General features: G+C 45.3%; 1 protein-coding gene across 2 annotated transcripts; it reads left to right on the top strand.

Annotated features, from left to right (window-relative positions):
- Nucleotides 1-2,063: 2,063 nt before the first annotated feature.
- On the top strand, nt 2,064-16,152 carry rsf1a (remodeling and spacing factor 1a). Of its 2 annotated transcripts, none has more exons than XM_026191486.2 (18): nt 2,064-2,323; nt 6,138-6,229; nt 6,347-6,439; nt 6,525-6,730; nt 6,818-6,942; nt 7,714-7,821; nt 8,150-9,470; nt 9,628-9,805; nt 9,899-10,111; nt 10,848-10,952; nt 11,961-12,040; nt 12,187-12,235; nt 12,587-12,693; nt 13,104-13,168; nt 13,557-13,731; nt 13,809-14,041; nt 14,707-14,904; nt 15,153-16,152. In XM_026191486.2, exons 1-18 carry the CDS (start codon nt 2,170-2,172, stop codon nt 15,908-15,910), a joined length of 4,260 nt encoding a protein of 1,419 aa, XP_026047271.2. In that variant the 5' UTR covers nt 2,064-2,169; the 3' UTR covers nt 15,911-16,152. The 2 variants fall into 2 exon arrangements, with proteins under 2 accessions (XP_026047271.2, XP_026047270.2); XM_026191485.2 differs by having other exon boundaries at nt 9,604-9,805.
- Nucleotides 16,153-16,971: the final 819 nt, after the last annotated feature.

Raw genomic sequence — 16,971 nt, 5'->3', positions numbered from 1 at the left:
AAACCGATTTTTTAAAATAGCTTAGTGCAATACAATGTAACGTATCAAGACATTGACCTTACTAAGGTAAACAATAATAAAATAATAATTTTAATACACATATTTAGTAATAATACGATTATAATTTATTGGAATCTGAAATTCAACAATGCAAAATAAACAGAATAAAGCATATTAAGATTTTAAAACATAAGCACAGCAATCATGAGGTTGTGTGGGTGCTTTGAGATCATAAAGTGGCCAATATGTTCCCAAGGTGTGCAAATAAGAAGCTGGTTCATCAAAATGGGTATGAGTTATTGTTTTTGTATTTTTTAAATAGATTTTTTTGTTTTGTTTTGTTTTTCTTGATGCATTCTCAATCATCCAGGGAAGTAAATCTCCAAAAAGTTGATTCTGTTCCTTGGGGTGGACCAATTTTTGGCGCAGCGTGTTTTGGGGTTTAAAAGCCACAGAGACCCGGTGTTTAGAAAAAATGTGTCTCAACTGCTCCAATACTCCTGACACGTATGGGATCACTACAGGTTTTCACTTGGGCAGCGGTTGTCCTTCTCTCCTGGATCGGCTGGAGCTTTGTTTAGGTGCCTTCCCAGCTTTGACAAAAGTCCAGCTGGGATAACCACATTTACTCAGGGCCTTCTTGATGTGCTGTTCTTCTGCCTCCCTGGCCGCTGTGTCTGTGGGGATGGTGTTCGCTCTGTGTTGTAGCGTCCTGATGACACCCAGTTTGTGCTCCAGTGGATGATGAGTCAAACCTTAGATACTGATCCGTATGTGTAGGTTTACGGTACACGTCAGCTTTTAGATGTCCCCCATTACTGATGGAAATCTCACAGTCTAAGAAGGCTAACCTGCCACTTTTCATATCCTCCCTGGTGTGTCGGTCCACCGAGTTTATGTGATCCGTGAATTGTGGTACGTCCTGAGATTTGATTTTCACCCAGGTGTCATCCACATATCGGAACCAATGGCTTGGTGGTGTTCCAGGGTAGGATAGTGAAAATCAGTGGTCTTTGATCGGTGGGTTTTGGTCAGTGGTTGTTGATCAAAGGTCATGAGAATTTGCATAATTAAGATTAAGGAACTGACCTCCCAGCCCATTGTTCCTTCAGTGGGCTGGTTTCAGTCATTATGCAAATGTACTGTTTATAAGTTTGGGGAAACCTGCAGTCAGCTGAGACTGAAGTTACCTGGATGAGTGACGAAACGTTTCTCCCACAAAACGCTACGTCCAGATGAACACAATCAACTTTTTTGGAGATTTGTTTTGTTCTGTTTCTCAGCTTAGTATCGCTTTCTGGAGCGACGTCATCACTCTTCCGTTTTATTATTTCTTCAGTCATAACATGAGTCAGATGCCAGATGTGAATGGAACAGATGATGTAAATAGAGACCCACATCTGTCTCAAACACACATGTATCCCCCTTCTCGGGCTTAATTTTGTTTGATAAATTTGACACAGACTAAAACAAAATACATTTCCTGTGTGTTTTCTTTTCTTTTATATTCTTTTGTTGGTGTTACGGTTCACTTCACTTTCACTGCAGTCATTTTTTCTTTTTAAATTCAGCAAGTTAAAAAAATGTTTTTCATTCCTGCTTTTTAGTTTTAGTAAACTGTAGACACTGAGATCATGAACCGCTATAAATGATAAATGAATAATCCTCTTCCTGGAGAAACTTCGGCTCTGCTGCCAGGGGGCAGAAATCTCTATCACCTCATACCACACCTGCTTCTATTTGTTAAGATTTCTAATTATTAAACGCCCTGTTGTATCATATTAACATTTTATTCATCCATCTCTTTATTTGACCTCTTTGCTATTTTCTTTTTAACAGAACTCCTCGTTTTGTGTCTTTTAATGTAACAGTGCAACTCTGTACCATGTTTCGTTTTATTTAGATTCTCAACGTGGTTTTATTGTAAATTGTGTTTGATATTTTGGCCCTGGGACAGAATAAGTTCAAACCTTTCAGACAAGTATGTATTTTGTCTGTTTCATAACCTGGATGTTTTATTGTGAAAGTCTGGACCGGAAGCTCCGCGCTCTCCCTCCGCGCAGCCTGACGCCGGTCGACGCTTCGCTCCCTCCATTCATTTCATTCGCACACAGTCGCATCCCAGCAGCGAGCCGAGCCCTCCCCTCCTGTTTCTCTCCGCCTGGAAAGATGGCTGCTCCGGCGGTGTTGAGGAGCTCCGGCCCGCCGCTCTGCCCGAGCTTCGCGGAGGTCTGCTCGTTCCTGGAGCGGTACGGAGCGGCGCTGGATCTGCCCGAGATGACTTTCCCGCAAATGGAGAGATATCTACGGGACACGACTACAGGTGAGAGCCCGGTTGATGGTAGTGTTGGTGGTGGTGGTGGTGGTGGTGGCGGTGGGGCGAAGAAGTGCTGGAAAGCTGCGACACTTGAAGCCAAAGAAGGGGGCCAACACCACCACAACAACCACCATCACCATCCTCGTCACGGTCGCGATGAAGATGACGAAAACTGGAGTGTGTGCGCCTGTGTGTGTGTCTATGGCCCAGCAGGACAGCATCACACCGAGAGTTTAGGCAGCTCAGATCGGCTGTGGCGTTTTTTCGGGTCCCGGTTAGAGCCACTTTTCTCCTCGCAGAAATCGAGTCCGACTCCCCAGTTTCCGAGGAAACGTTCGGGCAGCTGGAAAACACTGGCGTGCTAACATAGAGCTAGCAGACGCTCTGAATTTAACAGTTTGGACTCTGTGCTGAAGTTAGGTGAAAGAGACCGGGGGCACGACATTTGGCCCGGGGTCCCGCGGGGTTTTAGTTGATATCAGGTGACAGGTTATCGATGATTGTGTCGAGGTTGCTATTGATCCGCTCACGTTAAACTTGATGTGGGAGCCATGATGCAGCAGTGACCACACACACAGCCAACCAGCTCGCTCCGGAGCGCTGTCAGGTGTAATTTTTCACCGGCTGCCTCACTGGCAGGCGGGCTGAATTGACAGCAGTGTCCAGTAGGTTATTGGTGCTGTTTGTGTGTATGTATTACAGCTTTAGTGGCTATTTCAGACCGCTGTCACCGCACAGCGGCGACGTTAGCTGAAAACACTGGATGTTATTTTTTTGGCCGTTAGTGAAAGGCTGTTAAATGTGCGCATGCGCAGAAGGCGCAGATTCCAGCCATTGCTAACTAGTTAGCTTCAATTATTTCGTCAACTTTTAATAAAAGTAGAAGACTTACCGCTACACTTAACACACCACGTTAGGATTTAATAAACATCCATTTCAGGATTATATCTGTCGAATGAGTAGCTTTGTAAATCGCTTCTTCTTCGCTGGTGACTTTAAATGACCGTTAGATCTAGTGCTTACTAGCGTATAATTAGCCCATAGCGTTCAGATAAACATAAGAACTAAAATGTCCATGGTAGTCATCAGTAATGTATCCCTGATATTTTTGTTGAAATAAGTAATAACCATTACTAATCTGAATTCTAAATGTGATTCTGGGATTTTTTTTGTCAGTTTACCGTGCCAACAGAGAAAACTGGAATTTCCCCCAAATTTTGGAGTTGCGTAAAAGCCTCACACTAGACCACACAACGAGTCACAGGCGTTTAAGGACTTCCATAAAGCCCAGTTTAATATGTCTTAATGCTGGATTTGACCTAATCCCCATTCTTTTCTGAGTTCCCAAATAATAATAACAATAATGATAATAATATAATCATAATAAAGTTATAAATAGATTTAGTCTACACAAACGGTTAACAGAAGCAGAACCCAACAAACTAAATGTGAGACAAAGCATATTTTTTGTGGGGCAAAGTGGGACACGGTAATAGTGCTGAGAGGTAGTTTTAGAATTTAATATAGTATGTTATTCTGTATTTAACTGCAGCTAAAATATGTTTATTTGTATTTTTGTAATGCAGTCTTAGAACGTCAAAAAGACACTGTGCTCTTAAAAGTTCACATATTCAGTTAAATGGAAAAAAATACAAATTATTCACAGACAAGGTGAAGTTATTACACCTACCCTACCATTTATTCATATTAAACTGTTAATAGCAACATGTTTAGAGCCACACACAGTTAACTATATTTAAATATATATTTAACTATAAAGTATTTATAACATAGAAAATAAGCAAACTATGGATTTTACAGGTTTAGTGTTGAAATGTGAAGAACATTCATGCTTATCGTGTTTGCTAAGCAAACACAGTAGACATGAATGGAAGCAAAAGTTTGTCGTTATGGTGTGATGTGAGTGTGCTGTTATTTTTGCTGATCATCTCTGTTTTTCAGCTGAGATGCACACAGATCTGCGCTTCTCTTTTTACGCCAAACATCTCTCCTGAGACTCACCTAACTTTTGTAAACTAGAGCCTGTCATTGTCTCAATATAATAATACAAAGATTATTTTACTTATTTGAGATCTGGAAAACTCTTCAGTTTCAGCAGCTAAGAAAATTAAAACCAAGTCAGTGAATAAGTACAAGTATTAGTATAGTTAAATAAAGTGTAATAAGTGGGCCCGGGGATTAAAAATGGTGTGGAATTCCACAGAAAGAGGAAAACCTGGTAACTGTACTCACATTCCACATTTTAAAAAAAATTAATCATTAACACTAAAAAAGGATCCAAGTTGAATTTGAGTAAGATAAAGGTCAACGGGATAGTAATAGCAAACTCTTTATTTTCCCTACAGAAATCGTGCTAATTAAACTTAGTACCGCTGACATAAAGCAACAACATCACTGTTGACTAAAATTTAATTGCTAAAAAAAAAGAAAAATAAACATCCTTAGATTGAGTCTTGGTAGTTTTATTGAGTCTGGGATGTCTGTGAGTTGTCTGCCTTTAGAGTGTGTTTTTATTTGTAATGTAATGATGATTAAACCAGTTAAATGTAGTCCCTGAAGAGTACTCTACCATATTTTAATGACCAAGTAAATGGTCCCTACTGTGACAGCAGGACATCTTTTCAAGCATGCAATGAAAATGAAATGGCCAAAATGAATGAAGCATTTCCACAGTTTAAATCCAGATATAATTTAAATATAGTTTAATGCTTACCTTCTTCAATCAATCTCAGATCTTCATTCTTTTATTTTTTATTTAAATGTGTGATTCAGCATACCTCAAAGAATTAAACATTAAAAAGTGTGCTTTCTCTCCTGCAGCACCTGTCTCAGGTAAACTCGCTGATTAAATACTTCTGCCTTATTTGCAACTTTCTTGCGCCCCCTACTGGTGGCAGGATCTGTGACACAAACATACAGCATGGCTCTGACAGCAATAATAAAAAAGAATGAAATTAATAAAAACTAAACAGTTTCAAACGACAAAGACGTGAAGTGAAATGAGCCAAGCCACTCTTCAGACTAATGAAATAAAACTGTAATAATGTTTCATTTAGAATCTCAGTTTATGGCTTTTAACCCACTGATGTGATGGGCTGACAGTTGGCTGAAATATTCCCTGAAAATCAAACATTTAGTCGACTAAGTAGCTGCCTTACTCATTTATTTTGTACCCGTGACACAGTAAATATTTATTAGTTGGACTGAGTTTCTGTGCAGAGGTGATAAGAAAAATGAAGCTGCCATATATGATAACTGGCCCAGTGAGCAGTGTATTTGTTCGGGTGAGCCTGGTTTTATCGCAGCTTTTGATAAAAATGAATTAAAAAGCCCCCCCTACATCTGAAGTGGTACATGCCAGTCAAAGGAGCTGTTTTTGTCTTTTCACAGTTTACAGGTGGTCCTGTTTAGATTGATATTCAGCTGTGGTTGGTTGTTAGCATAAACTACAAATCTTCTTGCTTTTGATTTGTCTAAAGGATTTTTCTGCAGATATGGTTAGTGCATATTTCACCCTCTTAATAAAAAAATGGGAACATTTGTGTTAAACACTTTCTTTGGCTGCTGAGAAATAAAATAATTTAACAATTTGTCAACATGCCATAAGAATGTAAGCACTATCCGACAGTTTGTGAGTGACTGAGCTCAGAAATGGCACACAGAGAAGTGAGAGATCAGGTTCAGATACCAGAATAACACAGCGAGGCCACTTCAGTGGGGTGAATGTTTGTTGACACTGGTTCTGGAACATTACGATGAACTGTGTCGTGTTTCTGATCGCCCTGTCTGTGTTTTCCAGTTCCTAAACCACTCGTGGAGCTCCATGTGAAGCTGCTCAGGAAACTGGGGAGGTCTGTGTCTGCTGACCGCTGGGAAAAATACCTGGCTAAGGTGAGAGTTTGACATGAGCTCAGGAGTCAGGAAGGAAGGGTGACGTGTCAGTCAGTGGGTAAAGGGACGCAGTTAAAACTGAAAGCTTGATCCTAACAGAATCACTGTTTCTTGTAGGTCTGCCAGGAGTTGAATAGCACCTGGGCATGGGAGCTGGAACAGAAGGGCTACCAGGAGATGTCCATGGAGTGCAAGTCCAGCATCCTGAAAGTATGACACCCTACTTTAGTTTGTATAAAAGGCTGAAACTTCTCCAGACAAGGCGCTAACTACACTGATGTTCTCCACTCTTCAGTACCTCTGCGAGTGTCAGTTTGACGAAAACCTGAAGTTCAAAACGGCGGTCAACGACGAGGACCCGGAGAAGATGCGTCTGCAGCCTGTAGGTCGGGACCGGCAGGGCCTGATGTACTGGCTTCAGCTGGACCAGGAGCAGAACATCCGGCTGTACACGGAGGAGCAGGACGATCTGGACGGATCCACCTGGAAGTGCATCGTTAGGTTGTACTTTTGTGTCAAGCTAAAGTTATGTAGGTTGTCTCATGTTTGTCTTTCTGCTTACACTCTTATGTGCGCCCATCCTCTCAGGACTCGCAACGACCTGGCAGAGGCTCTGGAGCTGCTGAAGGCTCAGGTTGATCCAAACCACAATCAGGAACGAGACCAGAACCAGGCTGGATCCAGGAGTGCCAGCCCTGGACAGAAAGAAGCTGGTACGCTGGATTATTGAGTTTATATAGTTGAGTTTTAATCAGTGCACAGAGTAAATGGTAAATGGCTTGTATTTATATAGCGCTTTACTAGTCGCTTTACATAAAGCGCTTTACATATCCAGTCATCCACCCATTCACACACACATTCACACACTGCTACATTGTAGCCACAGCCACCCTGGGGCGCACTGACAGAGGCGAGGCTGCTGGACACTGGCACCACCGGGCCCTCTGACCACCACCAGTAGGCAACGGGTGAAGTGTCTTGCCCAAGGACACAACGACCGAGACTGTCCAAGCCGGGGCTCGAACCGGCAACCTTCCGATTACAAGGCGAACTCCCAACTCTTGAGCCACAATTGGATAACAGAGGATTTGTAAATGCATGGTAGTAATAACCGTATAGTTTAAATGGAGTAAACCTTCAAAATCATTTGAAGGTTACACTTCATGTCTAAAAAAACATGCAACCAAAACCTGAGAGATTCCTGATTTAACAACAGCGAAACGATAACTTCCATTGAGGCAAAAATTATACTGAGTAATCTCAAATCCAACTAATACAGGTCAAAACAAATAATCTGAGTCCACAGCAGCTGATCTTTGTCTAAAAATGTATAAAATCCCGCATCTCACCACAAAAAAAAAAAATTATTATTATTTGACCCTACAGAAGCAATTTTAACGGCAAAAATTGTTGAGATTTTTTCTGTCCTTTATAATAAACAAACGTTTGATTCAAACTATTGTATTTTTTTCATATTGATGCAGGGGATGAGACGATCAGAAGCACCAACCCTGAGGCCTCAAAGACTTCAGAGGACTACGCTGACAGCAAGAAGGTTGACCCTCAAAACAGAGAAAAACAAACCAGGCCAGGTATGTAGGTGAAAGAAACTGCCTCAGGTTTCCATCCACTATCCAAAACTAGCAAAACCATTAAAAGGACACACTAAATGCCCAACAAGGACATACAAAATGACCAAAACAAAATACGAGCAACCCGAAAGAGACTGAAGAATCAAAATGAGTTGCATCCATCCATCCATCGTCTTCCGCTTATCCTTGTCAGGGTTGCGGGGAGGCTGGAGTTTATCCCAGCTACCATAGGGCGAGAGACAGGGTGCACCCTGGACAGGTCGCCAGTCGCCAATTTACCTAACCAACCTAACTGCGTGCATCTTTAAAACCTTTTTTCTTTCTGCAGAGGTGAAGGAGGAGCTCACACCGCCGCCCATCAAGCAGGAAAACGCTGATGCTGAGGTGAAGGAGGAGAAGACGCTCCTCAAACCGTCTGTCTTTGATAACCGCGTGAGCACCATCACCACAGTCATCAAATCAGAATCGAGGGACGCCGACGCCCCCAGGAACACAGTGTCTGTTGTCATGGCGCCCGTGGCTAAACAGGAAGAGGAAGCGGAGCGAGCGGTCGTCAGGAGCAGCCAGCAGGCCAAGATACCACTGAAGAAGAGGGAGCTCAAGCTGGCAGAAAGCTTCCACAGCAATCACCTGAACAAGACCAACAGCAGCAGTATTATTGTCTGTAACCCGTCAGTGATCCACGCCAAGGACGGTCACGGAAGGGAGGCCAAGCTGTCTAACTCTTTAGTGCCCCCTGGTGGTTCATCTGCCTCGCAGCCGCATCTGGTCGTCAGCGCATCAAGGCTGGAACTCACCAATGGGAGAGCTTTGCTCCTGCCGCACAAAGATGGGCAAAATGGGGTAGTAGGTCAGGTGGTGGGTCACGTAGGAGTCATCCGCAGCCCATCTGAGCGTCACAGAGCGCCCGGTGCCAAGCAGCAGGAACAAAACGGGCCAAATTCAGACCTCCGGGACTTGAGAGCAGCGGAGGAACAACGTGAAGGGAGCCGGCAGTCAGTGTTGGTGAGGAAGGGCCTTACAGAAGGGGAGACACCAGCGGGAGCTGCCACTTCTTCTCCTCCCCCTCCTCCTCTTCCTCCTCATGCACTAACGGAGGCTCCGGCACCCACAAAAATGGACTCTGTTGGCGTTTCCTCGCTGTCTGAGAATGCAGAGGAACCCAAGAGGCAGACAGCAGAAAATGAGGGTAAAAACACCACAGACGAGCTGGACAAGGAGAAGAAAACTGGGCAGGATGATGAGAGGGAGGAGAGGAGCAGGGAGGTGTCTGTGCTCAGTGTGGCAGAGGGATTAAAAAAAGACGACCGAGTGAAGAATGAAAGAACTTTAGTACAAGCGGAGGCAGAATCGGGAAGCTCTGTTTCACCTCCGAAACTGGACCAACAGGATAAAAAGGACGACCAGGAGGAGGGCGTCAACGGTGGGTTAGCAGAGCAGAAAAAGGCAAAGGCCTCGGAGGAGCGGCAGGGACTGCTGGAGGAAGCCTCCTCTGAGCTCCAGAAGGAAGGAATCAGGCTAAAGATCAAGATTCCTCCCCACCGGAGAAACAAGCTGAAGGGGAAGGCGATGAAGGAGGAGGAGAAAGGGAGGGAGCTGGAGACGCAAGAGGAAGGGAGGCCGCTGAGGAGGTCTGCGAGGATCTGCAGGTATGTGTTCAGTAAAATCCACGAAGCTGGGGGATTACACAGTAATGTTTGTTTATTTTTGTCCATTATTCTCAGCTGCAGTCGGTTTGATTGTGACGATAAATTCATCCCATCTAAACCTCTTTTCTTGAAGATCATCTGCTTTGCCAACCTGCAGGCCAAGCTCGAAGGTGGCTGAGAGCCAGAAGAAGAACCCACAGAAAAAACATGCACTACCCACCAGAACGAGGGAAGAAGAGGAGGAGGATGAGGATGAAGAGGATGAAGAGGAGCAGAGCTCAGCTACGAAGAAAGACAAAAAAACTGAACCCGTCGAGCAGATAAGGAAGCGAAGGGTAACAGTTCCTGTCAGGTCATTTTTACCTTGTTGCTCTTTTTCTTCGTCTCTGTGACCATCTCGTTCTCCCTCTGGCTTTCTGTACTTCCAGGGTAAACGAAGGCACCGGCGCCCCCGGTGGTCAAACATACGCACAAAGAGGCGCAAACTTAATGAGGGAGGGGAGGTGGAGGACAGGGGGAGGAAACGGGGAGAGGAGGAGAGCGAAGGAGGGAGCGACTCAGAGGAGGAATCGTATAAATCCGAGGAGATTCCCAGCGAGGACGCCTGCACTCACTGCTGCCTGCCCAACCACCCCGAACTGGTGAGTGTGCGCTCGCGTGAGTGCTTACAGATACAGAGATGTCTGGACGCTGCGCCCGGTTCTGCTTTAGTCCTCATGACTTGAACTCATCATGAGAACATAAACGTGAGAGCTCATCCTCCAGGCTGTGCTGACACTAGAAGACACTTGTTTAAGGTGTCTGCGGTCTGTGTGCACACGTGTGTGGGAGTATAATCCTGACTTAATGCTCAGGAGTCTGAGTGGGAGGAAATCCAACATCCCAAAATCTTCTGCAAGTCTTTTTTTTTTGTTTTTTTTGGAGGATGGAGGCAGTTTTAGAAGCAGGTCAATGGGGGTGTGGTCAGCAGACCAGATGGTTGTAGCCAGAATGACGTCACTCATTAGTTTGTGACGCCCCGTTATCAAACTCCAACTTGAGCATTTTCACCATCATGCATCGTGTTTCCTTAAAGTCATTTCTAAAAATAATTCGAGGGTCTGTGTCTCTTTACTTTGAGTATATAGTTTTGTGCAGAACCTAAAATGCTGCTGAAACCTTTTCATTTTTTATTGTGTTGTTTGTAAACTGTCACCAGTTCCAGCTGCACTCTGAAAGAATTCTGTAATAATGTCTAAATCACAGAGACACGAACAGAAACTCAGAGGCTGCAAAGCAGATGTTTGATAACTTTCTCTGAATAAAACCATAAATGATAGAAGCTGTCATCTCTGCTGGTTTGTGTGGAGTTTAATGTGTGTGTGTGTCTGTCCTTAGATCCTGCTGTGTGACTCCTGTGACAGTGGATACCACACTGCCTGTCTGCGGCCGCCTCTCATGTTGATCCCTGATGGAGAGTGGTTCTGTCCCCCCTGCCAACATGTAAGTGTGACACTGAGGGGATGGACTGATTCCGTCATGTCTGCTGATGAGAATATAACTCCCAAAGTCCTGTTTATGGTTCAGATAACTGACAGGAGGAAGCAGTTTTGTACTGATACTTGATGCTTGCTCACAAAGAGTGAGTATAAACGCCACATTAACAAGTTCCCAGTTAACAAAAGCCTGGATCCTTCCAGTGTAGCTTTGCATGAGTCACAGTTTGAAATAATTCTCCTTAATTCATCCTCACACTGAGGGCCTCAGTATGCCTGCCACACTGGTCACTCTGTATGCTGACTGTGGCAGCTACATACCAGTTTACCAGTGCTGGGGTGCGAGTACTCACTGTGTTGTTCACCACTCAGACAAAAGCTCCAGATCAGCTTTTGTAAAAGAGGAGAAGAATTAAAACTGGAAGAAAATAAACCTCCCTCATTGTAACCTGAGACTCGCTGAGCTTCTGTGTCATTAACACTCGTGCCTTCAACCCGGCGTCGGCACAACGCAGCAGATCACAGAAATAAAGAGGCTAAAATGGCATCAGTCAGTTTGCACCAGCAGATGTGGCGATCGTAACGGCCCCATGAAACAAGCCCTTTTAACTCCACCCACTTTGAGACTTCGTTTCTATTGGCTGGCCCTCGTAAACAGAGCCTCCATGGTCACATCCTGAGCTGTGAACTTGAGATGACCGTATAAGGAGGATCCGTGTTTGCTGACATCATACAGATCCAAGTGTAGAAAAAACTGTCTGGAACAAAGCATTTAAAGCAGGCTGAAGCTTTTTATTTGACACTGGGTCCACGTTTGTTATGAGTATCTGTCATAATGGTGTATGCTTGCCAGAAAATATGTAAAAGCATAGTAGTTTCACTTAGACCAGCCCATCTGCTTGGCTTACTGTGTAAACAGTTTAAAAGGGAGGTGAGGAAGATGAGTCGACATCAGTGTATAATTTATAGATCACAGAGTGACAGAGCTGCGGTGGTTTGTTTTTCCTCTGTTCAGAAATTGCTGTGTGAGAAACTGGAGGAACAACTGCAGAATCTGGACAGCGCTCTGAAGAAAAAGGAGAGAGCAGAGAGAAGGTACACACACACACACACACACACACACACACACACACACACACACACACACACACACACACACACACACACACACACACGTTTGGATGAAAATGCTGCGATCAGCATTAAAAGTTTGACACAGCTTCTCTGTTCTTATCTGTCAGGAGGGAACGGCTGGTGTACGTAGGAATCAGTGTGGAGAACATCATCCCTGTGAGTACATGAAGAGCACGGCCTCTTCGTCACTTCATTGGAATGATGCTCCGCCCACTTCCTTTTGCCTCAGACTATGGAAATTAAATATCTGCATTTGTTAGAATTTTTCTCTTCACTGAAATGTTTGAAAAAAAAAATCAAAAGTGCCAAAAAACAAATGTAACAATCAAAGCTGTTACTAAGGTATGTGAGGCACAATCAACATGCAACAAACACGGCTTCTAGCTCCAGTGTCGCTGTTTTCTCCTGCTTTCACATAAACACTGTGTTTCATCTTCTGCATCTTAAATCTGTAGAAGTTTAGATTTTACTGTGGAGCATTTAAAAGAACGTTGTTTGGTGTCCTAGGAGGGAGATGAGGAGGAAGAGGAGAAGTCTGCGAAGAAGAAGGATTCCAAAAAGAGCAAAAACCTCGGAAGGCGATCAACCAGGACCAGGAAGCACATCAGCTACAGGTGGGTGTCGCCTGGGGGTGTTCAAGGTGCTGGAGGAGGTTTTTACAGTTGACTCTCAGTTGTTGAAGTATAATATTAAAAAAAAACGTAGAAAATCTTAGAACTACTTTTAGTTCAGTTTATCAACATAAACCGGCTGAAAATTCTGCCGTCATTGATTTACATTAATTGGGAGGCAATATGGTGGCTGTATTTATGCATCGTTCCAATGAGCAGAAGCCACGAAGACGACACCTTCGTGTGTGTCTGTGAGTTCTGGTGATGGGTGGAAGGGTTATGCTTCTGGCTGCTGACCTCTGCAAGCCACCAGGCTCTTATAACGCTGCCTGCAGGATGATTTAATGACCCGCACACGTGGGGGGAAAAAGTGAAATGACAGAAAGAGGCTTCAATCAGCTGTTTTGTTCCAGGTTTGATGACTTTGATGATGCCATTGATGAGGCCATAGAGGAGGACTTCAGGGACCTCTGTGGAGGTGAGTGGAGGAACTGCAGGCCCAGTAAGGCCTTCTTTTAGATCCCAGTTAAATACTCATTCACATGGTTTATATATCAAAGTGTCTTCATATGAATGTTATTCTCTTTTACATTCTTAGCACAGTTTTATTCTTTTGACTTTCAAATTTTGGATTATTTTAATCACTGTATGTACAAATACTTCAGACTGCATGTCTGGCAGTTTATGAGGGGCAGCCAATCATAAAAAAGCAGTTTTAAAGAGGGAGGAGCTTGTTTGAGACAGGAAGAGCTGAGGGGGTGCACTGAGGATGAACAGATGAAATAAATGAGAACATCCGGTCTGCTTTCATTTACTTTCACCCAAAGTCGATTTTTCAGCACTCACGTGCATTATTCTCGCTTCAGGAGCGGGGCGGGGCAAAGACCTCCCCACCAGCCTGTCAGAGGACGGGAAGGAGAGTCAGCGGCCAATTAGAAGCCAGACTCACGCTGCACGGAACAGGAAGAAGCGGAGACTGAACGACCTGGAGAGCGACAGCACGGCGGCGGAGAGCGAAGACGAGTTCATGCTCAGCAACAGGTGACACAGCGGGTTCTCTCCAGATTTCTCACTCATCTTGTTTGCCGGCTTATTTATCCCCCTCTTCCTCTCAACAGCTCAGAGGACGAAGATTTCGGCGCATCCGGAGCAGACGACGATGAAGAGGAGGAAGACGAAGACGCGGGCAGTGATGCCGGCAGCTGGGATAGCAAAACTCGCCCCAGACAGGCGCTGAGAGGAGTGGTTAAACACAGACCCGGCAGGAGCCGTGGGCGGGGCAGGAAGCGGCTGAGACGGCGGCGGAGACGCTCCTCCGACGAGGAAGAGGAGGAAAGCGAGGAAGAGATGGGTGAGACGGCAAGATTGATTGATTTTATTACAGACTGAGTTGTGTGTATTTAGTGGAATAAAGAAGTTTAACAGTAGATTAAATAAATATTAAGACAATTATCAGAAAACTATAAATATAGTTAATTATAACGACACATTTAACACAATCCTGGAGTCCTCTACTTTCCAGAACAGGGGAGATGTGAGACAGGCAGGCAGTGAGCAGCAGTTTGGCTTCATGCTGAGAAAGAGCTCTGCAGATGTAATGTTTGCTTTCAGGGTGTTGATGGAGAAGTTTAGAGAAGCTCAGAAGCAGCTGCGCTGTGTCTTTGTTGATCTGGAGAAAACAGATGATGGCGAGAAGCTGTGCTGCTGCATGAGGAAGCCAAGAGCAAAGTGAGGGTGATGCAGAACATGCACAAGTACAGAGAGGCAGTGGTCAGGTGTGCAGTGGGAGCGACGGATGGTTTAAAGGTGGAGGTGGGATTACATCGGGGGTCGGCTCTGAGTAGTTCTGCCTGACCTCATCTGTCAGCGGAGTTTCTGTGGACTGTGATCTGCGGGGAGAGCCGGGGAGGTTCAGATAGGAACAGATTACATGTGTGTGAGTGAGAGGGAGACAGATGGAAAGGTGTCTCAGTGCTGACTGATAACTAGTTCACTTGTTGGTTGTTGGTCTCTCAGACTCGGATCAGTTCAGCGACATGACGGACAGCAACAGTGACAAAAAAAGGCGGGGCCTGAGGCGGGGCCAGCGCCAACAAGTCAACTACCGTGAAACGTCGGAGTCGTCGGACGACTCGCGAGCCTCCGCCAACAAGGACAAGGTGAAGCGCCACGGCAGGCCTCGCAAGGAGCGTCTCTCCAGCGACTACAGCGACGGTCAGTCACCATCAGAGCGTAAAGGACGAGTTTTAATCAGCTCAGTCGCCCTTAAGGAGAAATCTGCTCGATGTTTTCCAGATTTATCTCCATAATGGGGAAAAAATGTCATATATCTTACTTTATCCATCAGTAAGTCAGCAGGTGGTAGTATCATAACTATCAATAAGCAAATGTTTACCTTTTGTTGATTTTAGGAGTCATTGATTTTTGTTCATAATGACTTTTTCTGTCTTTTTTTCCTTCAGTGTCGGCTTCTTCCAGAGATTCAGAGGAGGACGATTATGAAGACGAGGAGGAGGATGACCAGAGGAGGAGAGTGAACAGGAGGAGGAGACATGAGGAAGACTTCCGGACAAGGAGGACGAGAGACAAGAGGAGGAGGAGGTACGAAGAGGACGAGGGAGAGAGAAGGAGGCGGCTGAAGAGGAGACTGCAGGAGGAAGAGGAGGCCGAGGAGGAGAGAGACAAGCGGAGGAGGTTAAAGAGAACACACAGAGAGGAAGAGGAGGACCTGGAGAAGATGGGGAGGGGGAAGAGGAGAGAGATCCTGTCGCAGCAGCGGCGCAAACGGCTCGCCCAGATGCTGAAGAAACGGCGGCCTTCGACGGACGAGGAGGAGGAGGAGGGCGAGGAGGACGACGACTCGTATTCTGAGTCATCATCGGAGGAGGATCGTCCGGTCCGCAAAAGACTGAACCGCATCGACTCAGATGACGATGAAGAGGAGGACGAGGAGGACGAGGATGGGAGACAGAAGACGGTGACCAAAAGATCTTCAACGGGGGAGAGGAGAGCTGACAGCGACGCTCAGGAAAAGGCGAGGGGCCGCAGCCTGTCTCCGCCAAACGGACATCGGACCTCCAGAGGCCCAGAGCCCAGAGACGCTGCAGGGTCGGGCAGGCAGGGCAGGCACAACGGTCCCTCACATCCGGAGGAGGGGGAGGGAGAGGAGGAGGAACAGAGGGACTCCCGAGACTCTGTCCAGAACAGTCTGCAGTCATGATGGCTGTGTGCGTGCACAACGCTCGCTTCTTTGTTCTGCTTTTTCTTTTCAAGCCTCCCGCCCACTGCCCGGATCTCACTCTGACTCACGTTCCTCACTCTTCTTCTTCGCCGTCGTGTTGTGTTAGAGCGCAATTGTCCACAGTTACACGCTGGAACAGAAACTCATGGTTACCCATTTTTATAGCGGGCAGGCGGGCGGAGCTGACGCCTCCCGGCAGCAGGATGGCTCCACCTCACCGTCCACCCGACAGGTCCGTGTGACACCATCACAGCTGGGGGCGGCGGTTCGTCTGTCGTGTATTTCATCTTAAAGCACTTCATCATTCTCATAGCACTTAATGAGCCGGCACCGAGGAAGGCGTCGGCATCAAAGCGAGCACTTTGGATCAGGTGACGGTCGGAGAAAACTCTCTCGAGGCTGAATATTTGTGGGTTTGAAGTGTCGCTTGGACAAAACTTTTATATATAAATATTAGGATTTAGAAAACTGGTTAATCATTATTTAATGATATTTTATAAAACAGTGATTCTCAGTGTGGGATGCAGAGCCGCAGTGAGCTACGAAGGAACTGCAGGTGGACGACGAAGTTAATTACACTAAATAAATGTAACTTTTCAAATTTCTAATGAAGTTAGAAATTAAATATTGACATTTAAAAATGAAACACCACTACTGAAAAAAAGCTGCCTGTTATGCCCCCAGAAAATGTAATTATTTGAGATAAACATAATCAGAGCCTGCAGCTGGTCCATGAAACCGACACTTTCAGATAAAACTGAAAGTCGGATTAAACAGTTTGTGCTCCACAAAGATAATTTGGTTCTTCAAAGCAGATCTAAGGTCAGATCTACACGGCTACACGTTCAGTGTAACCGACGATACATGATGTCCGGCTGTGATTGGTCGATTGTCTCGATCCTTCAGCGTTCCCGATTGAATCATTCACTCCAGTCAGTTCACATTGTTATTAATTTGCACAGATTTGTAGGAAAGAAAAAGGTCCTTAAACAGCTATGAATGACGTGAGCCGGCCGCCGGCCTTCATCGCCCTCTATAAT

Source organism: Astatotilapia calliptera, chromosome 14 (assembly GCF_964374335.1).
Source record: "Astatotilapia calliptera chromosome 14, fAstCal68.1, whole genome shotgun sequence".
NCBI lineage: Eukaryota > Metazoa > Chordata > Actinopteri > Cichliformes > Cichlidae > Astatotilapia > Astatotilapia calliptera.
The sequence above is the reverse complement of the archived record's forward strand: the minus strand, read 5'-3'. Positions and strand labels throughout refer to the sequence as shown.